This window comes from Plecotus auritus, assembly GCF_963455305.1.
Source record: "Plecotus auritus genome assembly, chromosome: 12".
NCBI lineage: Eukaryota > Metazoa > Chordata > Mammalia > Chiroptera > Vespertilionidae > Plecotus > Plecotus auritus.
Window position 1 is genome coordinate 3,501,180 of NC_137778.1, and position 24,780 is coordinate 3,525,959.

At 54.1% G+C, this 24,780-nt stretch overlaps 1 protein-coding gene across 1 annotated transcript in view; it reads left to right on the forward strand.

Annotated features, from left to right (window-relative positions):
* Positions 1–24,780, forward strand: part of POU2F1 (POU class 2 homeobox 1) — a 136,166-nt gene that overhangs the window by 82,376 nt on the left and 29,010 nt on the right. Inside the window, exons 3-6 of the mRNA XM_080648718.1 lie at positions 6,718–6,818; positions 7,705–7,758; positions 9,439–9,558; positions 11,715–11,903. Coding sequence (XP_080504844.1) covers positions 6,718–6,818; positions 7,705–7,758; positions 9,439–9,558; positions 11,715–11,903 — 464 coding nt within the window. The remainder of the gene's footprint in view (positions 1–6,717; positions 6,819–7,704; positions 7,759–9,438; positions 9,559–11,714; positions 11,904–24,780) is intronic.

Sequence of the window (24,780 nt, forward strand, 5' to 3'; positions counted from 1 at the left end):
TTTTCCAACTTCTGTGTTTTCATGCCTTGCTTTGTTGGCTAAGGCTTCCAGGAGCAGGTGCCCTTCTCTAGTCCTCAGTCTTAAAGGGAGTGCTTGTTTCTCCTTATCCAATTAAGGGAGTTTTTTTCTATTCCCGTGCCTAGAAGTTTTATCATAAGTGGGTATTAAATTTTATCTGAGGGATTTCCTTTAAGATAATGGTAAATCATATTAATTGATTTTTTTTTTTTAACTACAAACCAACCTTACATTCCTGGAATAAGTCCATCTTAGTTATAAGATTTTATCTTTCTAGATTATTTTTGCTATTGTTATTTAGGCTATTTCCATATATATATATTTATGAGTAAATCTGGCTTGTGTGTTTTTTTATTTTTCATACTGTCTTTGTCATATTTTGGTATCAAGGTTTTTCTGATCTTATAAAATGAATTAGGAAGTGTCCCCCCACCCCCAACTCTGGAAAAGCTGTACAGATTGGAACTATTTTGCCTTAGATTTTTGGAAGCAAACAGGAAAATTTTCTAGGCTTTTCATTTGGGGTGGGGAGTGGGGGATTTTACTTATTAATTTAATTTCTTCAAAAAATGTGGCCTCTGTGGATTTTCTATTGTTTTTTAGTCAGTCTTGATATGTTCTCTTTTCTAGAATTATCCGTTTCTATGTTTTTGGCATGGATTTTATTGGTTCACGGTATGTCCTCTTGTTAGTATCTGTGGCATTTTTCAGTGATGCCCTTTGTGTTAGCCTTAAATTACTTGCTCCACCTCTTACTTTCTTGTTCCATTATAAGAGAAGTTTGTAAGTTATATGATTCTTTTGAAAGAACCAAGTTGGTGTTTCTATAACAGGGGTGGGCAAAAATAGGTTTATAGTTGTGTATACACGAAACGCAGTTTATTCTTATATTAACTATAGGCCCGGTACACGAAATTCATGCATGGGTAGGGTCCCTAGACCTGGTCAGCGATCAGGGCCGATTGGGGCAGAGTCTTCCTTCCCCCAGCTGCCAGATGCCGGCTGGGGCCTTCCTTTGTTCTGTGCTGCCCCCTGGTGGTCAGTGCACGTCATAGCGAGTGGTTGAACTCCCGGTCAGTCCAACTCCTGAGGGGACAATTTGCATATTAGGCTTTTATTATATAAGACTAGAGGCCCGGTGCATGAAATTCGTGCACAGGGGGAGGGGGTGTCTCTCAGCCCAGCCTGCACCGTCTCCAGTCTGGGATCCCTCTCACAATCCAGGACTGCTGGCTCCCAACTGCTCTCCTGCCTGCCTGCCTGCCTGCCTGCCTGATTGCCCCTAACTGCTTCTGCCTGCCAGCCTGATTGATGCCTAACCGCCCTCCTCTGCTGGCCTGGTCCCCCCCAACTGCCCTCCCCTGCAGGCCTGGTTCCCCCCACCTGCCCTCCCTTGCAGGCCTGGTCCCTCCCAACTGCCCTCCCCTGCTGGCCTGGTCCCCCCGCAACTGCCCTTCCCTGCAGGCCTGGTCCCCCCCAACTGTCCTCCTCTGGAGGCCTGGTCACTCCCAACTCCCCTCCCCTGCAGGCCTGATTGCCTACAACTGCCCTCCTCTGCTGGCCATTTTGTGGTGGCCATCTTGTGTCCATATGGGGGCGGCCATCTTTGACCACATGGGAACAGCCATCTTGTGTGTTGGGGTGACAGTCAATTTGCATATAACTCGTTTATTAGATAGGATTACTATATTTTTGTATTACAACTGTAAACCTACTTTTTCACACCCCTGGGTGCATTTTTGTTGCTGTTTCAATGGTTTTTGGTTTTTATTATTGCTTCTCCTTTGGTCTCTTTGGATTAATTTCTCTCTTAGCACTTTCTTCTCTTTGCTGCACATCGGACAATATTAAACGACCCTGTCCCATAGCTCTCCCTTCACTGGCTTCGAGGCACACTAGTCTTGAGGGATCTTTCTACTTTCTTAGCTGCCCCCTTTCTGGCTCTCTTTGACTTTTTATCTCCTCGTGTTGGTACCCTCCTGTCTTCAACCCTCTTTTCTCTATATCCATTCTTCTCAGATAGACATTTTTACTCTCCTGATTTTAGCTGTCACTTCTCAGTAAGTGATTAGACAGAATCAGAGAACACATTCCATGTCCTGGCTCTTCCACAAACTAGTGATGACGTCTTGAGCAATCCACTGAAGATTTCTTATGCTCTGTTTCTTCACCAGTAAGATAAGGAGGTTGGACACAAGATCTCTGCAGTTCACCTCGTAATGCCGTTCCAGGAACAGCCTTACAGAAGCACGAGCTCTGGCCTGTCATCTGAAACTGCCTTCTGGATCACTTTTCTTCCCTGTTTAGTCAGGATTTCCGAGTTCTCTCTCTCTCTGATGTTAACCTTCCTTCCTGCAAATTCACCTTCTCTCCTGTCCATTCCCCTGTTTTTTGACTTGGATGTTCCCAGTTTTCCAGGCACATGTTTGGTGCTGGCTCCCCACACTCTGTCTCCCCATATTGTCCTCATACTCAAGATTGATCAGGGTGTGTGTACATGCACGCGTGTGTTCCCTCTCCTCTCCTTTTAGCCGAGGTTAAGTCTCTATGTTTTATAAGAATGATTTCTACATCATGTCTACTTTCTTCCATCACTCATCTCCCAGTGGAGCCTCATCACCTTGTTAAAAAACATCTGCCTTTGCATCTTACATCTCTGTTTATTGGTATTGTAGAATGTTCTTTTTACCTTACTAGCTTTGGGTATCCTACCTTTATGCCATGTCCCAGTCGCAGAACCAGAGCACCTAAATAGTATTACTCGTAGGTCCTTGTAGGAGGATCTATGCCAGGGATACCAGAAATCAATCAGTCTTATGTTAGTTAGTGCTATCTGACTTAAAATGGGCTTGTTACCATTTTTGTGGGAACTTGGAAATGGAACCAGTGTTTAGAACTCTGGTGGTCCCATGAGAGTGGAACACTTGGTTCTGGCAGACTTCCAAACGTGGTGACGTGTCCATTCCTAGTGCTTGTCTCTGCTTTTCAAAATCTTACCTCCCTCAGCCTTCTTGATTTATTCCTAGCATGTTTCTCTAATGCTGTACACTCTTAAAATTTTTTAAAATATGTTTTTATTAATTTTAGAGACAGAGTGAGATGGAGAGAAACATCGATGAGAAACATCAACATTAATCTGCTGTGTTCTGCACATTCGCTGCTGGGGATTGAGCCAGCAACTTGGCATATGCCCTGACCAGGAATTGAATGACCTCTTAGTGCATGGGTCAATGCTCAACCACTGAGTCACACTGGAAGGGCCACTCTGTAGTAATGATTTTGTGCATGGAGATAGAAACAGCAGCATTTCAACTTTAAGACAGTGAAACGTGTATAGTGTGTGGCTTCCAGAAGTGACCCCAATCACTTTATATTTTACTTCATACTGGCCCATCACTATTTGACACAAGCAGGTATCTTGTAATTTCATTAACTTCATAGGTCTAGATAGTTCTATAGTATCCTATGTATGGGGAAAAAAACCATAAAAGAACAATCAGATTTTAAGGAGGTGCAATGTATATACACATCTATGTATACTAATAAAAGCCTACGTGGTCCTCGCACCCTCATGCAATGCCCTCACATCATCACAAGATGGCCGTCCTCACATCGTCACAAGATGGCCACCACAAGATGGCCGGTAGGGGAGGGCAGTTGTGGGTGATCAGGCTGGCAGGGGAGGGCAGTTGGGGGTGAACAGGCCAGCAGGGGAAGGCAATTGGGAGTGACCAGGCCTGCAGGGGAGGGTAGTTGGGGGCAACCAGGCCTGCAGGGGAGGGCAGTTGGGTGCGACCAGGCTGGCAGGGGAGGGCAGTTAGGGGCAACCAGGCCAGCAGGGGAGAGCAGTTGGGAGCCATCAGGCCGGCACGGGAGGGCAATTGGGTGTTAACCAGGCCTGTAGGGGAGGGCAGTTCAGGGCAATTGGGCCGGCAGGGGAGGGCAGTTGGGGGCCATCAGGCCAGCAGGGGAGGGCAGTTAGGGGCACCCAGGCCGGCAGGGGAGCAGTTAGGGGAAATCAGGCAGGCAAGCAGACGAGTGGTTAGGAGCCAGCAGTCCTAGATTGTGAGAGGGATATCCAACTGGACATCCCCTGAGGGGTCCCAGATTGGAGAGGATGCAGGCCGGGCTGAAGGATACCCCTCCACCCCCCGTGCATGAATTTTGTGCACTGGGCCTCTAGTATCTATATAAAAGCCTAAGCGACCGTTAGGGTGGAATGACTGGTTGACCAGTCACCATGATGCCCATTGACCACCAGGGGGCAGAAACTCAACTCAGGAGCTACCCCCTGGTGGTCAGTGTGCTCCCACAGGGGGAGCGCCACTCAGCCAGAAGCTGGGCTCACGGCTGGTGAGCACAGCTGCAGCAGCGGGAGCCTCTCCCAACTCTGCGGCAGAACTACCGAGCGGCAGCAACAGGCGCAATGGGCCGGGATGAGTGCAAGTGGCGCCCAGCCCCCGTTCTGTCCCCTCCCTGGCCACCTGCCGCTTGGCGCACTGCTACATCCCCTGAGGGGTCCCAGACTGCAAGAGGGCGCAGGCCAGGCTGAAGGACACCCCCTCATCAGTGCTCAAATTTTGTGTACCGGGCCTCTAGTTTCTTTTATAATTATCTCAAGGAAAAGTGATACATTTCCTAGGAATTAGGACACATAATGGCAGAAATTCCACCTTTTAGAAATACTGCTTTACTCTCCTAACTGCTGTGCTGTGTGTACACAGAGAGGTGAGGGCAAGGAGATGGGTGCTCCAGTGGTAGGAAGTGGAAGGGCAGTACTCGATCATGTGTCTGGATGGTTCTCGCAGGTTCCTGCAGTCTGTTTTATTTTATTCAGTGTAAAGTATTCTGATGTGTTCTAACTAAGAGGTGGATATGGTAATTTGAAAACCATGTCTTAGATACCTTAGATGTATTTCTGGTTATTAGGATGGTATGTCTTTCCACAAGTTAGTCCTATTCTAACATCAGATTCTAACATTTCTAAAATTACAATCATCGCAGAGCCCTTGCTAATTACTTATAGGACTCAATCTAAACTTTGGGATTGAAGAAAGTAGTAAAACTATTTTGATTATCATATAAATGACTGTTTTAGCCATCAGGTTGTTATTAACTAGTGGCCTGGTGCACAGATTTATGCACATTGAAAGGGCAATACTTAGAAGAAATATTTTAATATTGCTATTTGCCCTTTCTCCCTCAGTGCCTGGGAGCTGGGCGGCGGCCCCACCCTCCCGCCGCTATTGCTGGTCTCCATCTGCAGGGCGATCAGTAGGGCAATTGGGCCCCCACCTGGCTCCCTCAGTGCCTGGGAGCCAGGCGGCGGCCCCACTCCCCGCCGCCGCCACTGGTCACCGTCTGCGGGGTGATTGGCGGGGCAGTTGGGCCCCTGCTTGCACCTGCATTGGCCTGGCGATGCCCGCTCACCTGCTCCATCATCCCTCCGTGGTCCTGCTCTCGTTGGGGCCCATTGGAGCCAGCAGCACCTCCACTGCGTCGCCAATGCCCACCGATGCCCCCTGGTGGTCAGTGCACGTCATAGCGAGCAGTTGAACTCCCAGTCAAGGGGACAATTTGCATATTAGGCTTTTATTATATGGGATGTGTTTAAGTTAAGAGCAAATTTGTCTTGCTCTTGTCAAAGTCACCAGTGAATTTCTTCTGTCGAAGCCAAATGCTGAGAAGGATGAGACCAGGGGAGAACCCCGGTACCTCCTTGCAGCTCCATCTCCACCATCTTAACAGCAGTGAGATGACAGTAATCTCTTCCTAAGCACCTCTTGCTCATGCTTGTCAGGCCTGTTTCCCAGTCACCGCATCCACTTCTGATTACTCCAACACTGTCTTAGATTGTGATTATTACTTGTAGTTTTGTTCCTGTTTCCTAAGCTCTCTCTGTGCTTGGGTACTTGTCCTGCCGTCCTGCTTTTAGAAATCATTGCAATGCACTTTCTTTCTTTTGCATCTCTCCTCCGCCTTGGAGGTACTTTGGGAAATGCTTATACAAATATAGACTAGAGGCCCGGTGCATGAAAATTCATGCACTGGATGGGGGGGGGGGGTCCCTCAGCCCGGCCTGCCCCCTCTCACAGTCCGGGAGCCCTCAGGGGTGGGAGGCGACTAGGCAATCAGGGGAAGGCGACGCCTCCATCACACCTCTGCTGCTGCCACTGCCGACAGTGCAAGCCTCAGCCAGCCCTGGTTACCTGAGCCTCGGGTAGCCCTGGAAGGCTGGGCAGCCGCCATCCGAGGCTTGCATGCACCTGGGGCCTGCCCTGGGCAGCTGGGCAGCCACTACCCAAGGCTTGCCTGTACCTTGGGCTGGCCATGGGTGGCTGGGCAGCTGCTGTCCGAGGCTTGCCTGCACTTTGGGCTGGCCCTGGGTGGCTGGGGGGCTGAGAGGACTGGGGGACTCCAGAGGCATGCGTGCAGAGTGGCCATGCCTGCTGCTCTGGCTGGGCTGAGGGGACTGGGCACCACCATCTGTGGCCCATCTTTGAGGGCGTGGCATCCAATTAGCATATTTCCTCCTTATTGGCTGTGGGTGCCACCATTTTTGTGAGGGCGTGATGATCAATTAGCATATTCCCTCTTTATTAGATAGGATGCCTGGTAAATGTTGGTAACTGAAGTCTAGTGCTTAATTTCAGTTGAGTTTGTGTTCGACATAATTACGTTCTTTTGCTTGCTTTCTAGGCACACAAACAAATGGTCTGGACTTTCAGAAGCAGCCTGTGCCTATTGGAGGAGCAATCTCAACAGCCCAGGCCCAGGCTTTCTTCGGACATCTCCACCAGGTAGAATGTTCTGCTTGATTGTGAGTGAGGGAAGGATGGAGGCCTGGATGCTGGGGCCTGGGCAGGTCTTTCAGGATGTGGGACTTCTTAAGTTGATCGAGCCTGGTGCTAATCACATCTAATCATACCATACTGAATGGCTAGTCCACATCTTACAGTTTAGTTGACTATAGCTATTGACCCCACAGCTGAGAATGTGTCAATATTATGTTAGTCCTCCATTGATGATATTTGCCTGAGTCATTTATTATTATCATGGTCCCAGTGGTGGTCCTTATTTTAATGTAACCGTGGTTTGAATTTCTGAACATATGACATGTGAGTGTGAATTAGTATGACAGCCTTCTGGGAGCTTCGTAGGACAGAATCCTTTCAGTTGGAGCTTGCAGCTAGGACTATCATGTCTTAAGGACTTGACTTTGTGGTGTGCACATATGTAATATTTTTACTCTGCCGTGTACATGGAGATTTTGAAATTAGAGTGAGCAGTTAATTCTGATAGATTATAATAATAATGCACGCAAGTAGCTTGTTCTTATGTGTTCTTTCACACAATGTGGAAGATGAATTAAGTTTTTAGATCTAAGTGTTTATGAATACAAGCAGAATGTGATGTAAGGAATGTCTGACTGACACAGTATAGCATCCCGGGAATGCTAACTGAGTGTGGGCAATACCCTCCAGAAAGCAGTGGGAGCAGCATTTTCTCCTGGGAGGTGGAGGGTCCGTGAACTTGTCTGCAGTTTTAACCCCAGTAGGTACCTCTTTCAGCCTCAGTTCTAGCTCAATGACACACTTGGTAGAGGCACGTGAAGTCCTTGTTGAGGACAGCTCTAATGATGGTGTCAGCAGGTAGACCCTGATGCCCCTGGTTACTTATCTGCAGGTCCAGCTCGCAGGAACAAGTTTACAGGCCGCTGCTCAGTCTTTAAATGTACAGGTAAGCTGGTATGTGGGCTTGTGTGGCAATTTTTCCATTTTCCCCTAGTTTTCCAATTTCATGGAATGAGCAGGCAATAATTTTATAATAGGAAAAATCTTAGGGACACTACCCTTTTTGTATTATTGATTCTCATGAAGATCCAAATAGAGGTAATCATTGCCACTAACGAAGATGGATTTTACAGTATGCTGCTACTGTGAGTGACCTAAAGCGATCAAGAAAAGTCCGTTTTCAAAGTTTTCTGTGTAAGTCCAGGAAAAACGTTTCCAAGTTATACAGCTGTAGCACATCCCTAAACACCAAGCCAAATAACGTCTTAAATGTCCTTCTCTTTCCAACTATCTTTCTGTTGCTCATCGTCATATCTTAGAGAAACATTCTAGTACAGAGGAACTGGTCTTAGGTTTGACTCTCATTCTGTGCCTGCTAGCTGTGTGACCTTTAGCAAGTCACTTAACCTCCGGGCCTTTAAGTGCGTAACTTGAGAGGATTGCCAAGGTTCTTCTCTGCTCGGAAATGTTATGATTCTGAGGATTGTAAGGGAACCTGTTTATAGATATTGATGTGCTTCAGTCAGTCACAAGTTTAAAACAAAACTTAAATCTGGCTGCATTGCTGCTGTGAATCATGGCAAAGGCATGCCAAGTTCAAGTATTAGGCATGACTCCTTAATATTCCAATCAGCCTGCTGCTTCCTTTCATTAGCATGTTTAGGTAACTAAGAGCCAAGAGGGGACACAGTTTCTGGAAGATTGGTTTCAGTGTTGCTAATGACTCAAGACCTTGGGTTGAGCATTCCATGCAACCCAGTGGAATATGAGCCTACCAACACATGGAAACAAGGAGGGAAAAGCGAGGGAGATAGTGCAACCTCCCTTTGTGAGGGAGAGGAGGTGGAAAATCGCCTGGGTTGCCATGGTAAACTTTCATCCCTTAGAGAGATGTTGGCAAACAGGCTGTGTCTCCAGTGCCTCTTGTTTACAGTCCTGCACTGTAATTACCTCACTGACTGGCAGAATTAATCAGAGCCTCTATGTTAATTAGCCTTGCTGCAGTCCCCAAAACAGGTGGTGGGAAATATGCAAATCTATGCAGCATTTCAATGCTCTGTATAACCAGTGTTAATTTAACATAAAATGTTCTCTCAGTGCCCCTCCAGGACTAAGTTCTTTCCCTCCCGAGGGCAGCGTTTCCCTCTAAGCTGCAGTGTTACTTGATGGGCGATGCTAGATTAAAGTTCTCTAGATATTAGAGGAAGTTTTATGGGCCAGGCAATCCCTCTCTGCTGTGGGACTCAGGCCAGACTGCCCACCAAAGGCACTTCAGAACGTGGGACTGGAGGCTCTCCCGTAGAGGGGTGGAAAGTGCGCTCTCCCCTCACCCCTTCCCACAGGGGAGGATTAGGGTGAATTCCGCCGGTTTGTGGAGGACCAAATTATTTTTTCTTCTTAAAAATTGTAATTGCAGCTTTGCTGGCAATGGAACAAAAAAAAAAAATCTATAAACTTAATATGCAAAATCAGGAAAATACAAAGATTTATAAGAAAGGAAAAGAGTGAAACCAGAAAACTCATGACTAAATAAGTTCATGTTTTAAATAATTCTTGAAATATAGAGTTATAAGTGCATTTCTTTTAATGAACGATTTGAAATCTCTTTACCACCTCCCACCTTCAGTCTAAATCTAATGAAGAATCGGGGGATTCCCAGCAGCCAAACCAGCCTTCCCAGCAGCCTTCAGTGCAGGCAGCCATCCCGCAGACCCAGCTCATGCTGGCTGGAGGGCAGATAACCGGGGTAAGTTTCCTGGGAGCATTGTAATAGCCGTTCTGTGGCAGACTGCCATTGGCCAGGTGTTGATTAGGACTCTGCTGTAGCAGGCAGTAACGGGCTGGGCGTGGCACCATTATGTCTTTAGGGAACTCTCTACACTGGAGGCAGCTCTGAGAAGGGAATTACTTACGGTTCAGGCTATCTTTTCTACAATTGCAGATGATTGGGACAAACGTCTTGACGGCGTTTCTAAGCCCACGTTTCCACTGTTGCTTCGTCATGCAGTGGAATCATTGTCAGTGGGTGAGACCCTTGCATTGATGAATAGTCGTGACCATTTTCGTTATGACATCATTGCAGAGCAGAAGTTAAAGAAGGGAATAATGCCTACAAAAGAAGAACATTTAAGTTACAGTGTGATGTTCTAAAATTTAGCCTCTGGTCTCAAATTCTGGCTCTCAGTTTACCCTCTGGGCTAATTATGCCATCTCCCTGTGGCTCAGTATTCCTTTGCTTAAATGCAGATGTTGATAATGCCCATGCCACAGTATTGTGATAAAGACTAAGGGTAATACTATATGTAAAACTCATAGAACAATGCTGGGCACATAGTATTCAATAAATGTCATTTAATTTATTGGCAATAAGTTGGCCTATGTGAATATATTGAGCTTTTAACTTTTCAGCTGTCTTTGCTCTAAGACACCATTTAAAATATTTTTTCCAGCCTGGCTGGCATGGCTCAGTGATCAGCCTATGAACCTGGAGGTCGCGGTTCAATTCTGGTTAGGGCACATGTCTGGGTGGCGGGTTCAATCACCATTTGGGGGCGTGCAGGAGGCAGCCGATCAATGATTCTCTCTCATCATTAATGTTTCTCTCTCTCCCTCTCCCTTTCTCTCTCAAATCAATAAAAATATTTAAAAATATATTTTTTTCCAGTGCTGAAAATTTCTCATTATTTTGTGGGGGAGGAGGTGGAGTATTGAGGAGTAGTGAGGAAGAGTTACTCATTAATCAATTCATATCACATCAACCCACAAAATTTTGTATGTCCTTCATTTCCATTAAGTATGTTTTGGCAGTAGAAGGCTCTTTTAAGAATTATTGCAAAATTGTTTACAAAATCCCGTTGGTAGAGATGAATACATGTTCATATATTGTATGAAACCTCTATAAACATATCTGGAAGGGAGTCTGACTTTTGAATCGCTTGATTTGGATCCTGTCTCTAAGGCACAGACAGGTTGTATCGCCCTTTAGGAGGAGGTGTGCTGCCGAGTGGCAGTCCTTGCTCCTCGGGATATGACAGCATTCCTTCTCTTTGATCAGCGTGTGGCACCACAAGGAAGGAGGAGCACACTGCTTTAATGCAGCTTGAACTAAGTTGCATTGTGAAAGCAAGTTTAAATCTGCTCCGAACATATTTCTTCTGTTACTGGTTGAGTTTTGCTTTGGGTGATGAGTTTCTGTAATAGTGAGGGACACTTGGGATTTCAGGTTTATGTGGCTGGAGCTCTATTAAACCTAGCATCAGGAATTATTTGCATGTAGAGAGAGGGGCTGTCACCACCTGTTTCACAGAGATAACGTGGGAAAGGGGATGTAAAGTTGCAGACCCATTCCTTTCAATAACAGAAAAAGACTGTTGGAGGGAGGGGGCTGCAGGGAGACTTGGAAAAGAAACAAATGGAGCTCATATTCTTTAGTCATATCTTCAGCCATAATGGAAATGATGGACTAGGGCAGGATTCGTGCTAAAAGGGAGCAGTGGGGCCTTATCAGCCTTTCCCATGGTCAGATGCAGCTTACTTGGTCCTCATTCATCTAACTACCCACTTGCTGCTCTGTTGGGTATACATTTCTTTTCATAGCCTGTCAGCGTTGATTCCTTTTCTTACTTCTTGCTTACTAGTTAATTACTATTTTGCTTGAAACCTAGGGCCCTGGACAAGCTTGAATGATTTAAGTCCAGAGTGAGGTCCACCATTTCCATTTAAGTGTTCTGCTGGTAATGGTAGCTTGATCACTGATGAACATTTTAGCCTCATGCTGAATAACCATGTGAAGTTGGTAGCTAAGGTCTAATACCACTTGAGTTACCTACTACAGAGCATTTGATTGAATTAGGGGCCCTTCTCCTTTAATTCTTTCCAATTGTTTGTCCTAATTTTGTTTAGCTCACTTTGACGCCAGCCCAGCAGCAGTTGCTCCTGCAGCAGGCACAGGCACAGGCACAGCTGCTGGCTGCTGCGGTGCAGCAGCACTCCGCCAGCCAACAGCACAGCGCTGCTGGGGCCACCATCTCTGCCTCCGCCGCCACACCCATGACGCAGATCCCGCTGTCTCAGCCCATACAGATCGCACAGGTGAGTGAGTAGCTCTCAGAGCCGGAGCAGGGAGAGGAACAGCCTCAGAGCCGGAGCAGGGAGAGGAACAGCCTCAGAGCCGGAGCAGGGAGAGGAACAGTCTTAGAGCCGGAGCAGGGAGAGGAACAGTCTCAGAGCCGGAGCAGGGAGAGGAACAGTCTTAGAGCCTCAGAGCCGGAGCAGGGAGAGGAACAGTCTCAGAGCCAGAGCAGGGAGAGGAACAGTCTTAGAGCCTCAGAGCCGGAGCAGGGAGAGGAACAGTCTTAGAGCCTCAGAGCCGGAGCAGGGAGAGGAACAGTCTCAGAGCCAGAGCAGGGAGAGGAACAGTCTTAGAGCCTCAGAGCCAGAGCAGGGAGAGGAACAGTCTCAGAGCCTCAGAGCCGGAGCAGGGAGAGGAACAGTCTCAGAGCCGGAGCAGGGAGAGGAACAGTCTCAGAGCCGGAGCAGGGAGAGGAACAGTCTCAGAGCCAGAGCAGGGAGAGGAACAGTCTCAGAGCCGGAGCTGGGAGAGGAACAGTCTCAGAGCCAGAGCAGGGAGAGGAACAGTCTCAGAGCCGGAGCAGGGAGAGGAACAGTCTCAGAGCCGGAGCAGGGAGAGGAACAGTCTCAGAGCCGGAGCAGGGAGAGGAACAGTCTCAGAGCCAGAGCAGGGAGAGGAACAGTCTCAGAGCCGGAGCTGGGAGAGGAACAGTCTCAGAGCCAGAGCAGGGAGAGGAACAGTCTCAGAGCCGGAGCAGGGAGAGGAACAGTCTCAGAGCCGGAGCAGGGAGAGGAACAGTCTCAGAGCCGGAGCAGGGAGAGGAACAGTCTTAGAGCCGGAGCAGGGAGAGGAACAGTCTTAGAGCCTCAGAGCCGGAGCAGGGAGAGGAACAGCCTCAGAGCCGGAGCAGGGAGAGGAACAGTCTTAGAGCCGGAGCAGGGAGAGGAACAGTCTCAGAGCCGGAGCAGGGAGAGGAACAGTCTCAGAGCCAGAGCAGGGAGAGGAACAGTCTCAGAGCCGGAGCAGGGAGAGGAACAGTCTCAGAGCCGGAGCAGGGAGAGGAACAGCCTCAGAGCCGGAGCAGGGAGAGGAACAGTCTCAGAGCCGGAGCAGGGAGAGGAACAGCCTCAGAGCCGGAGCAGGGAGAGGAACAGTCTTAGAGCCGGAGCTGGGAGAGGAACAGTCTTAGAGCCTCAGAGCCGGAGCAGGGAGAGGAACAGTCTCAGAGTCGGAGCTGGGAGAGGAACAGCCTCAGAGTCGGAGCTGGGAGAGGAACAGCCTCAGAGCCGGAGCAGGGAGAGGAACAGTCTTAGAGCCGGAGCAGGGAGAGGAACAGTCTCAGAGCCGGAGCAGGGAGAGGAACAGTCTCAGAGCCAGAGCAGGGAGAGGAACAGTCTCAGAGCCGGAGCAGGGAGAGGAACAGTCTCAGAGCCGGAGCAGGGAGAGGAACAGCCTCAGAGCCGGAGCAGGGAGAGGAACAGCCTCAGAGCCGGAGCAGGGAGAGGAACAGTCTTAGAGCCGGAGCAGGGAGAGGAACAGTCTCAGAGCTGGATCAGGGAGAGGAACAGTCTCAGAGTCGGAGCTGGGAGAGGAACAGTCTCAGAGCCGGAGCAGGGAGAGGAACAGTCTCAGAGCTGGATCAGGGAGAGGAACAGTCTCAGAGTCGGAGCTGGGAGAGGAACAGTCTCAGAGCTGGATCAGGGAGAGGAACAGTCTCAGAGTCGGAGCAGGGAGAGGAACAGTCTTAGAGCCGGAGCAGGGAGAGGAACAGTCTCAGAGCCGGAGCAGGGAGAGGAACAGTCTTAGAGCCTCAGAGCCGGAGCAGGGAGAGGAACAGTCTCAGAGCCAGAGCAGGGAGAGGAACAGTCTTAGAGCCTCAGAGCCGGAGCAGGGAGAGGAACAGTCTTAGAGCCTCAGAGCCGGAGCAGGGAGAGGAACAGTCTCAGAGCCGGAGCAGGGAGAGGAACAGTCTCAGAGCCGGAGCAGGGAGAGGAACAGTCTCAGAGCCGGAGCAGGGAGAGGAACAGTCTCAGAGCCGGAGCAGGGAGAGGAACAGTCTCAGAGCCGGAGCAGGGAGAGGAACAGTCTCAGAGCCGGAGCAGGGAGAGGAACAGTCTCAGAGCCGGAGCAGGGAGAGGAACAGTCTCAGAGCCGGAGCAGGGAGAGGAACAGTCTCAGAGCCGGAGCAGGGAGAGGAACAGTCTTAGAGCCGGAGCAGGGAGAGGAACAGTCTTAGAGCCTCAGAGCCGGAGCAGGGAGAGGAACAGCCTCAGAGCCGGAGCAGGGAGAGGAACAGTCTTAGAGCCGGAGCAGGGAGAGGAACAGCCTCAGAGCCGGAGCAGGGAGAGGAACAGTCTTAGAGCCGGAGCAGGGAGAGGAACAGTCTTAGAGCCGGAGCAGGGAGAGGAACAGTCTCAGAGCCGGAGCAGGGAGAGGAACAGTCTCAGAGCCGGAGCAGGGAGAGGAACAGTCTCAGAGCCGGAGCAGGGAGAGGAACAGTCTTAGAGCCGGAGCAGGGAGAGGAACAGTCTTAGAGCCTCAGAGCCGGAGCAGGGAGAGGAACAGCCTCAGAGCCGGAGCAGGGAGAGGAACAGTCTCAGAGCCGGAGCAGGGAGAGGAACAGCCTCAGAGCCGGAGCAGGGAGAGGAACAGTCTCAGAGCCGGAGCAGGGAGAGGAACAGTCTTAGAGCCGGAGCAGGGAGAGGAACAGTCTCAGAGCCGGAGCAGGGAGAGGAACAGTCTTAGAGCCGGAGCAGGGAGAGGAACAGTCTCAGAGCCGGAGCAGGGAGAGGAACAGTCTTAGAGCCGGAGCAGGGAGAGGAACAGTCTTAGAGCCGGAGCAGGGAGAGGAACAGTCTTAGAGCCGGAGCAGGGAGAGGAACAGTCTTAGAGCCGGAGCAGGGAGAGGAACAGTCTTAGAGCCGGAGCAGGGAGAGGAACAGTCTTAGAGCCGGAGCAGGGAGAGGAACAGTCTCAGAGCCGGAGCAGGGAGAGGAACAGTCTTAGAGCCGGAGCAGGGAGAGGAACAGCCTCAGAGCCGGAGCAGGGAGAGGAACAGTCTTAGGCCAGAGCAGGGAGAGGAACAGTCTTAGAGCCGGAGCAGGGAGAGGAACAGTCTCAGAGCCGGAGCAGGGAGAGGAACAGTCTTAGAGCCGGAGCAGGGAGAGGAACAGCCTCAGAGCCGGAGCAGGGAGAGGAACAGTCTCAGAGCCGGAGCAGGGAGAGGAACAGCCTCAGAGTCGGAGCTGGGAGAGGAACAGTCTCAGAGCCGGAGCAGGGAGAGGAACAGCCTCAGAGTCGGAGCAGGGAGAGGAACAGTCTCAGAGCCGGAGCAGGGAGAGGAACAGCCTCAGAGTCGGAGCTGGGAGAGGAACAGTCTCAGAGCCGGAGCAGGGAGAGGAACAGCCTCAGAGCCGGAGCAGGGAGAGGAACAGTCTCAGAGTCGGAGCAGGGAGAGGAACAGTCTTAGAGCCGGAGCAGGGAGAGGAACAGCCTCAGAGCCGGAGCAGGGAGAGGAACAGTCTCAGAGCCGGAGCAGGGAGAGGAACAGCCTCAGAGCCGGAGCAGGGAGAGGAACAGTCTCAGAGCCGGAGCAGGGAGAGGAACAGTCTTAGAGCCGGAGCAGGGAGAGGAACAGTCTCAGAGCCGGAGCAGGGAGAGGAACAGTCTCAGAGCCGGAGCAGGGAGAGGAACAGTCTTAGAGCCGGAGCAGGGAGAGGAACAGCCTCAGAGCCGGAGCAGGGAGAGGAACAGTCTTAGAGCCGGAGCAGGGAGAGGAACAGTCTTAGAGCCGGAGCAGGGAGAGGAACAGTCTTAGAGCCTCAGAGCCGGAGCAGGGAGAGGAACAGCCTCAGAGCCGGAGCAGGGAGAGGAACAGTCTCAGAGCCAGAGCAGGGAGAGGAACAGTCTCAGAGCCGGAGCAGGGAGAGGAACAGTCTCAGAGCCGGAGCAGGGAGAGGAACAGTCTCAGAGCCGGAGCAGGGAGAGGAACAGTCTCAGAGCCGGAGCAGGGAGAGGAACAGTCTCAGAGCCGGAGCAGGGAGAGGAACAGTCTCAGAGCCGGAGCAGGGAGAGGAACAGTCTCAGAGCCGGAGCAGGGAGAGGAACAGTCTCAGAGTCGGAGCAGGGAGAGGAACAGCCTCAGAGTCGGAGCTGGGAGAGGAACAGCCTCAGAGCCGGAGCAGGGAGAGGAACAGTCTCAGAGCCGGAGCAGGGAGAGGAACAGCCTCAGAGTCGGAGCTGGGAGAGGAACAGTCTTAGAGCCGGAGCAGGGAGAGGAACAGTCTTAGAGCCGGAGCAGGGAGAGGAACAGTCTTAGAGCCGGAGCAGGGAGAGGAACAGTCTTAGAGCCGGAGCAGGGAGAGGAACAGCCTCAGAGCCGGAGCAGGGAGAGGAACAGCCTCAGAGCCGGAGCAGGGAGAGGAACAGTCTCAGAGCCAGAGCAGGGAGAGGAACAGTCTCAGAGCCGGAGCAGGGAGAGGAACAGCCTCAGAGCCGGAGCAGGGAGAGGAACAGTCTCAGAGCTGGATCAGGGAGAGGAACAGTCTCAGAGTCGGAGCTGGGAGAGGAACAGTCTCAGAGCCGGAGCAGGGAGAGGAACAGTCTCAGAGCCGGAGCAGGGAGAGGAACAGTCTCAGAGTCGGAGCAGGGAGAGGAACAGCCTCAGAGTCGGAGCTGGGAGAGGAACAGCCTCAGAGCCGGAGCAGGGAGAGGAACAGTCTCAGAGCCGGAGCAGGGAGAGGAACAGCCTCAGAGTCGGAGCTGGGAGAGGAACAGTCTTAGAGCCGGAGCAGGGAGAGGAACAGTCTTAGAGCCGGAGCAGGGAGAGGAACAGTCTTAGAGCCGGAGCAGGGAGAGGAACAGTCTTAGAGCCTCAGAGCCGGAGCAGGGAGAGGAACAGCCTCAGAGCCGGAGCAGGGAGAGGAACAGTCTCAGAGCCAGAGCAGGGAGAGGAACAGTCTTAGAGCCGGAGCAGGGAGAGGAACAGTCTCAGAGCCGGAGCAGGGAGAGGAACAGTCTCAGAGCCGGAGCAGGGAGAAGAACAGTCTCAGAGCCGGAGCAGGGAGAGGAACAGTCTTAGAGCCTCAGAGCCGGAGCAGGGAGAAGAACAGTCTCAGAGCCGGAGCAGGGAGAGGAACAGTCTCAGAGCCGGAGCAGGGAGAGGAACAGTCTTAGAGCCTCAGAGCCGGAGCAGGGAGAGGAACAGTCTCAGAGCCGGAGCAGGGAGAAGAACAGTCTCAGAGCCGGAGCAGGGAGAGGAACAGTCTCAGAGCCGGAGCAGGGAGAGGAACAGTCTCAGAGCCGGAGCAGGGAGAGGAACAGTCTCAGAGCCGGAGCAGGGAGAGGAACAGTCTCAGAGCCGGAGCAGGGAGAGGAACAGTCTCAGAGCCGGAGCAGGGAGAGGAACAGTCTCAGAGCCGGAGCAGGGAGAGGAACAGTCTCAGAGCCGGAGCAGGGAGAGGAACAGTCTTAGAGCCTCAGAGCCGGAGCAGGGAGAGGAACAGCCTCAGAGCCGGAGCAGGGAGAGGAACAGCCTCAGAGCCGGAGCAGGGAGAGGAACAGTCTCAGAGCCAGAGCAGGGAGAGGAACAGTCTCAGAGCCGGAGCAGGGAGAGGAACAGCCTCAGAGCCGGAGCAGGGAGAGGAACAGTCTCAGAGCCGGAGCAGGGAGAGGAACAGTCTCAGAGTCGGAGCAGGGAGAGGAACAGCCTCAGAGTCGGAGCTGGGAGAGGAACAGCCTCAGAGCCGGAGCAGGGAGAGGAACAGTCTCAGAGCCGGAGCAGGGAGAGGAACAGCCTCAGAGTCGGAGCTGGGAGAGGAACAGTCTTAGAGCCGGAGCAGGGAGAGGAACAGTCTTAGAGCCGGAGCAGGGAGAGGAACAGTCTTAGAGCCGGAGCAGGGAGAGGAACAGTCTTAGAGCCTCAGAGCCGGAGCAGGGAGAGGAACAGCCTCAGAGCCGGAGCAGGGAGAGGAACAGTCTCAGAGCCGGAGCAGGGAGAGGAACAGTCTCAGAGCCAGAGCAGGGAGAGGAACAGTCTTAGAGCCGGAGCAGGGAGAGGAACAGTCTCAGAGCCGGAGCAGGGAGAGGAACAGTCTCAGAGCCGGAGCAGGGAGAAGAACAGTCTCAGAGCCGGAGCAGGGAGAGGAACAGTCTTAGAGCCTCAGAGCCGGAGCAGGGAGAGGAACAGTCTTAGAGCCTCAGAGCCGGAGCAGGGAGAGGAACAGTCTCAGAGCCGGAGCAGGGAGAGGAACAGTCTCAGAGCCGGAGCAGGGAGAAGAACAGTCTCAGAGCCGGAGCAGGGAGAGGAACAGTCTTAGAGCCTCAGAGCCGGAGCAGGGAGAAGAACAGTCTCAGAGCCGGAGCAGGGAGAGGAACAGTCTCAGAGCCGGAGCAGGGAGAGGAACAGTCTTAGAGCCTCAGAGCCGGAGCAGGGAGAGGAACAGTCTCAGAGCCGGAGCAGGGAGAAGAACAGTCTCAGAGCCGGAGCAGGGAGAGGAACAGTCTCAGAGCCAGAGCAGGGAGAGGAACAGTCTCAGAGCCGGAGCAGGGAGAGGAACAGTCTCAGAGCCGGAGCAGGGAGAGGAACAGTCTCAGAGCCGGAGCAGGGAGAGGAACAGTCTCAGAGCCGGAGCAGGGAGAGGAACAGTCTCAGAGCCGGAGCAGGGAGAGGAACAGTCTCAGAGCCGGAGCAGGGAGAGGAACAGTCTTAGAGCCTCAGAGCCGGAGCAGGGAGAGGAACAGCCTCAGAGCCGGAGCAGGGAGAGGAACAGCCTCAGAGCCGGAGCAGGGAGAGGAACAGTCTCAGAGCCAGAGCAGGGAGAGGAACAGTCTCAGAGCCGGAGCAGGGAGAGGAACAGCCTCAGAGCCGGAGCAGGGAGAGGAACAGTCTCAGAGCCGGAGCAGGGAGAGGAACAGTCTCAGAGTCGGAGCAGGGAGAGGAACAGCCTCAGAGTCGGAGCTGGGAGAGGAACAGCCTCAGAGCCGGAGCAGGGAGAGGAACAGTCTCAGAGCCGGAGCAGGGAGAGGAACAGCCTCAGAGTCGGAGCTGGGAGAGGAACAGTCTTAGAGCCGGAGCAGGGAGAGGAACAGTCTTAGAGCCGGAGCAGGGAGAGGAACAGTCTTAGAGCCGGAGCAGGGAGAGGAACAGTCTTAGAGCCTCAGAGCCGGAGCAGGGAGAGGAACAGCCTCAGAGCCGGAGCAGGGAGAGGAACAGTCTCAGAGCCGGAGCAGGGAGAGGAACAGTCTCAGAGCCAGAGCAGGGAGAGGAACAGTCTTAGAGCCGGAGCAGGGAGAGGAACAGTCTCAGAGCCGGAGCAGGGAGAGGAACAGTCTCAGAGCCGGAGCAGGGAGAAGAACAGTCTCAGAGCCGGAGCAGGGAGAGGAACAGTCTTAGAGCCTCAGAGCCGGAGCAGGGAGAGGAACAGCCTCAGAGCCGGAGCAGGGAGAGGAACAGCCTCAGAGCCGGAGCAGGGAGAGGAACAGTCTCAGAGCCAGAGCAGGGAGAGGAACAGTCTCAGAGCCGGAGCAGGGAGAGGAACAGCCTCAGAGCCGGAGCAGGGAGAGGAACAGTCTCAGAGCCGGAGCAGGGAGAGGAACAGTCTCAGAGCCGGAGCAGGGAGAGGAACAGTCTCAGAGTCGGAGCAGGGAGAGGAACAGCCTCAGAGTCGGAGCTGGGAGAGGAACAGCCTCAGAGCCGGAGCAGGGAGAGGAACAGTCTCAGAGCCGGAGCAGGGAGAGGAACAGCCTCAGAGTCGGAGCTGGGAGAGGAACAGTCTTAGAGCCGGAGCAGGGAGAGGAACAGTCTTAGAGCCGGAGCAGGGAGAGGAACAGTCTTAGAGCCTCAGAGCCGGAGCAGGGAGAGGAACAGTCTCAGAGCCGGAGCAGGGAGAAGAACAGTCTCAGAGCCGGAGCAGGGAGAGGAACAGTCTCAGAGCCAGAGCAGGGAGAGGAACAGTCTCAGAGCCGGAGCAGGGAGAGGAACAGTCTCAGAGCCGGAGCAGGGAGAGGAACAGTCTCAGAGCCGGAGCAGGGAGAGGAACAGTCTCAGAGCCGGAGCAGGGAGAGGAACAGTCTCAGAGCCGGAGCAGGGAGAGGAACAGTCTCAGAGCCGGAGCAGGGAGAGGAACAGTCTTAGAGCCTCAGAGCCGGAGCAGGGAGAGGAACAGCCTCAGAGCCGGAGCAGGGAGAGGAACAGCCTCAGAGCCGGAGCAGGGAGAGGAACAGTCTCAGAGCCAGAGCAGGGAGAGGAACAGTCTCAGAGCCGGAGCAGGGAGAGGAACAGCCTCAGAGCCGGAGCAGGGAGAGGAACAGTCTCAGAGCCGGAGCAGGGAGAGGAACAGTCTCAGAGTCGGAGCAGGGAGAGGAACAGCCTCAGAGTCGGAGCTGGGAGAGGAACAGCCTCAGAGCCGGAGCAGGGAGAGGAACAGTCTCAGAGCCGGAGCAGGGAGAGGAACAGCCTCAGAGTCGGAGCTGGGAGAGGAACAGTCTTAGAGCCGGAGCAGGGAGAGGAACAGTCTTAGAGCCGGAGCAGGGAGAGGAACAGTCTTAGAGCCGGAGCAGGGAGAGGAACAGTCTTAGAGCCTCAGAGCCGGAGCAGGGAGAGGAACAGCCTCAGAGCCGGAGCAGGGAGAGGAACAGTCTCAGAGCCGGAGCAGGGAGAGGAACAGTCTCAGAGCCAGAGCAGGGAGAGGAACAGTCTTAGAGCCGGAGCAGGGAGAGGAACAGTCTCAGAGCCGGAGCAGGGAGAGGAACAGTCTCAGAGCCGGAGCAGGGAGAAGAACAGTCTCAGAGCCGGAGCAGGGAGAGGAACAGTCTTAGAGCCTCAGAGCCGGAGCAGGGAGAGGAACAGCCTCAGAGCCGGAGCAGGGAGAGGAACAGCCTCAGAGCCGGAGCAGGGAGAGGAACAGTCTCAGAGCCAGAGCAGGGAGAGGAACAGTCTCAGAGCCGGAGCAGGGAGAGGAACAGCCTCAGAGCCGGAGCAGGGAGAGGAACAGTCTCAGAGCCGGAGCAGGGAGAGGAACAGTCTCAGAGCCGGAGCAGGGAGAGGAACAGTCTCAGAGTCGGAGCAGGGAGAGGAACAGCCTCAGAGTCGGAGCTGGGAGAGGAACAGCCTCAGAGCCGGAGCAGGGAGAGGAACAGTCTCAGAGCCGGAGCAGGGAGAGGAACAGCCTCAGAGTCGGAGCTGGGAGAGGAACAGTCTTAGAGCCGGAGCAGGGAGAGGAACAGTCTTAGAGCCGGAGCAGGGAGAGGAACAGTCTTAGAGCCGGAGCAGGGAGAGGAACAGTCTTAGAGCCTCAGAGCCGGAGCAGGGAGAGGAACAGCCTCAGAGCCGGAGCAGGGAGAGGAACAGTCTCAGAGCCAGAGCAGGGAGAGGAACAGTCTCAGAGCCGGAGCAGGGAGAGGAACAGTCTCAGAGCCGGAGCAGGGAGAGGAACAGTCTCAGAGCCGGAGCAGGGAGAGGAACAGTCTCAGAGCCGGAGCAGGGAGAGGAACAGTCTCAGAGCCGGAGCAGGGAGAGGAACAGCCTCAGAGCCGGAGCAGGGAGAGGAACAGTCTCAGAGCTGGATCAGGGAGAGGAACAGTCTCAGAGCCGGAGCAGGGAGAGGAACAGTCTCAGAGCCGGAGCAGGGAGAGGAACAGCCTCAGAGCCGGAGCAGGGAGAGGAACAGTCTCAGAGCTGGATCAGGGAGAGGAACAGTCTCAGAGTCGGAGCTGGGAGAGGAACAGTCTCAGAGTCGGAGCTGGGAGAGGAACAGCCTCAGAGCTGGATCAGGGAGAGGAACAGTCTCAGAGCCGGAGCAGGGAGAGGAACAGCCTCAGAGCCGGAGCAGGGAGAGGAACAGTCTCAGAGCCGGAGCAGGGAGAGGAACAGTCTTAGAGCCGGAGCAGGGAGAGGAACAGTCTCAGAGCCGGAGCAGGGAGAGGAACAGTCTCAGAGCCGGAGCAGGGAGAGGAACAGTCTTAGAGCCGGAGCAGGGAGAGGAACAGCCTCAGAGCCGGAGCAGGGAGAGGAACAGTCTTAGAGCCGGAGCAGGGAGAGGAACAGTCTTAGAGCCGGAGCAGGGAGAGGAACAGTCTTAGAGCCTCAGAGCCGGAGCAGGGAGAGGAACAGCCTCAGAGCCGGAGCAGGGAGAGGAACAGTCTCAGAGCCAGAGCAGGGAGAGGAACAGTCTCAGAGCCGGAGCAGGGAGAGGAACAGTCTCAGAGCCGGAGCAGGGAGAGGAACAGTCTCAGAGCCGGAGCAGGGAGAGGAACAGTCTCAGAGCCGGAGCAGGGAGAGGAACAGTCTCAGAGCCGGAGCAGGGAGAGGAACAGTCTCAGAGCCGGAGCAGGGAGAGGAACAGTCTCAGAGCCGGAGCAGGGAGAGGAACAGTCTTAGAGCCTCAGAGCCGGAGCAGGGAGAGGAACAGCCTCAGAGCCGGAGCAGGGAGAGGAACAGTCTCAGAGCCAGAGCAGGGAGAGGAACAGTCTCAGAGCCGGAGCAGGGAGAGGAACAGCCTCAGAGCCGGAGCAGGGAGAGGAACAGTCTCAGAGCTGGATCAGGGAGAGGAACAGTCTCAGAGTCGGAGCTGGGAGAGGAACAGTCTCAGAGCCGGAGCAGGGAGAGGAACAGTCTCAGAGCCGGAGCAGGGAGAGGAACAGTCTCAGAGTCGGAGCAGGGAGAGGAACAGCCTCAGAGTCGGAGCTGGGAGAGGAACAGCCTCAGAGCCGGAGCAGGGAGAGGAACAGTCTCAGAGCCGGAGCAGGGAGAGGAACAGCCTCAGAGTCGGAGCTGGGAGAGGAACAGTCTTAGAGCCGGAGCAGGGAGAGGAACAGTCTTAGAGCCGGAGCAGGGAGAGGAACAGTCTTAGAGCCGGAGCAGGGAGAGGAACAGTCTTAGAGCCTCAGAGCCGGAGCAGGGAGAGGAACAGCCTCAGAGCCGGAGCAGGGAGAGGAACAGTCTCAGAGCCAGAGCAGGGAGAGGAACAGTCTTAGAGCCGGAGCAGGGAGAGGAACAGTCTCAGAGCCGGAGCAGGGAGAGGAACAGTCTCAGAGCCGGAGCAGGGAGAAGAACAGTCTCAGAGCCGGAGCAGGGAGAGGAACAGTCTTAGAGCCTCAGAGCCGGAGCAGGGAGAAGAACAGTCTCAGAGCCGGAGCAGGGAGAGGAACAGTCTCAGAGCCGGAGCAGGGAGAGGAACAGTCTTAGAGCCTCAGAGCCGGAGCAGGGAGAGGAACAGTCTCAGAGCCGGAGCAGGGAGAAGAACAGTCTCAGAGCCGGAGCAGGGAGAGGAACAGTCTCAGAGCCGGAGCAGGGAGAGGAACAGTCTCAGAGCCGGAGCAGGGAGAGGAACAGTCTCAGAGCCGGAGCAGGGAGAGGAACAGTCTCAGAGCCGGAGCAGGGAGAGGAACAGTCTCAGAGCCGGAGCAGGGAGAGGAACAGTCTCAGAGCCGGAGCAGGGAGAGGAACAGTCTCAGAGCCGGAGCAGGGAGAGGAACAGTCTTAGAGCCTCAGAGCCGGAGCAGGGAGAGGAACAGCCTCAGAGCCGGAGCAGGGAGAGGAACAGCCTCAGAGCCGGAGCAGGGAGAGGAACAGTCTCAGAGCCAGAGCAGGGAGAGGAACAGTCTCAGAGCCGGAGCAGGGAGAGGAACAGCCTCAGAGCCGGAGCAGGGAGAGGAACAGTCTCAGAGCCGGAGCAGGGAGAGGAACAGTCTCAGAGTCGGAGCAGGGAGAGGAACAGCCTCAGAGTCGGAGCTGGGAGAGGAACAGCCTCAGAGCCGGAGCAGGGAGAGGAACAGTCTCAGAGCCGGAGCAGGGAGAGGAACAGCCTCAGAGTCGGAGCTGGGAGAGGAACAGTCTTAGAGCCGGAGCAGGGAGAGGAACAGTCTTAGAGCCGGAGCAGGGAGAGGAACAGTCTTAGAGCCGGAGCAGGGAGAGGAACAGTCTTAGAGCCTCAGAGCCGGAGCAGGGAGAGGAACAGCCTCAGAGCCGGAGCAGGGAGAGGAACAGTCTCAGAGCCGGAGCAGGGAGAGGAACAGTCTCAGAGCCAGAGCAGGGAGAGGAACAGTCTTAGAGCCGGAGCAGGGAGAGGAACAGTCTCAGAGCCGGAGCAGGGAGAGGAACAGTCTCAGAGCCGGAGCAGGGAGAAGAACAGTCTCAGAGCCGGAGCAGGGAGAGGAACAGTCTTAGAGCCTCAGAGCCGGAGCAGGGAGAGGAACAGTCTTAGAGCCTCAGAGCCGGAGCAGGGAGAGGAACAGTCTCAGAGCCGGAGCAGGGAGAGGAACAGTCTCAGAGCCGGAGCAGGGAGAAGAACAGTCTCAGAGCCGGAGCAGGGAGAGGAACAGTCTTAGAGCCTCAGAGCCGGAGCAGGGAGAAGAACAGTCTCAGAGCCGGAGCAGGGAGAGGAACAGTCTCAGAGCCGGAGCAGGGAGAGGAACAGTCTTAGAGCCTCAGAGCCGGAGCAGGGAGAGGAACAGTCTCAGAGCCGGAGCAGGGAGAAGAACAGTCTCAGAGCCGGAGCAGGGAGAGGAACAGTCTCAGAGCCAGAGCAGGGAGAGGAACAGTCTCAGAGCCGGAGCAGGGAGAGGAACAGTCTCAGAGCCGGAGCAGGGAGAGGAACAGTCTCAGAGCCGGAGCAGGGAGAGGAACAGTCTCAGAGCCGGAGCAGGGAGAGGAACAGTCTCAGAGCCGGAGCAGGGAGAGGAACAGTCTCAGAGCCGGAGCAGGGAGAGGAACAGTCTTAGAGCCTCAGAGCCGGAGCAGGGAGAGGAACAGCCTCAGAGCCGGAGCAGGGAGAGGAACAGCCTCAGAGCCGGAGCAGGGAGAGGAACAGTCTCAGAGCCAGAGCAGGGAGAGGAACAGTCTCAGAGCCGGAGCAGGGAGAGGAACAGCCTCAGAGCCGGAGCAGGGAGAGGAACAGT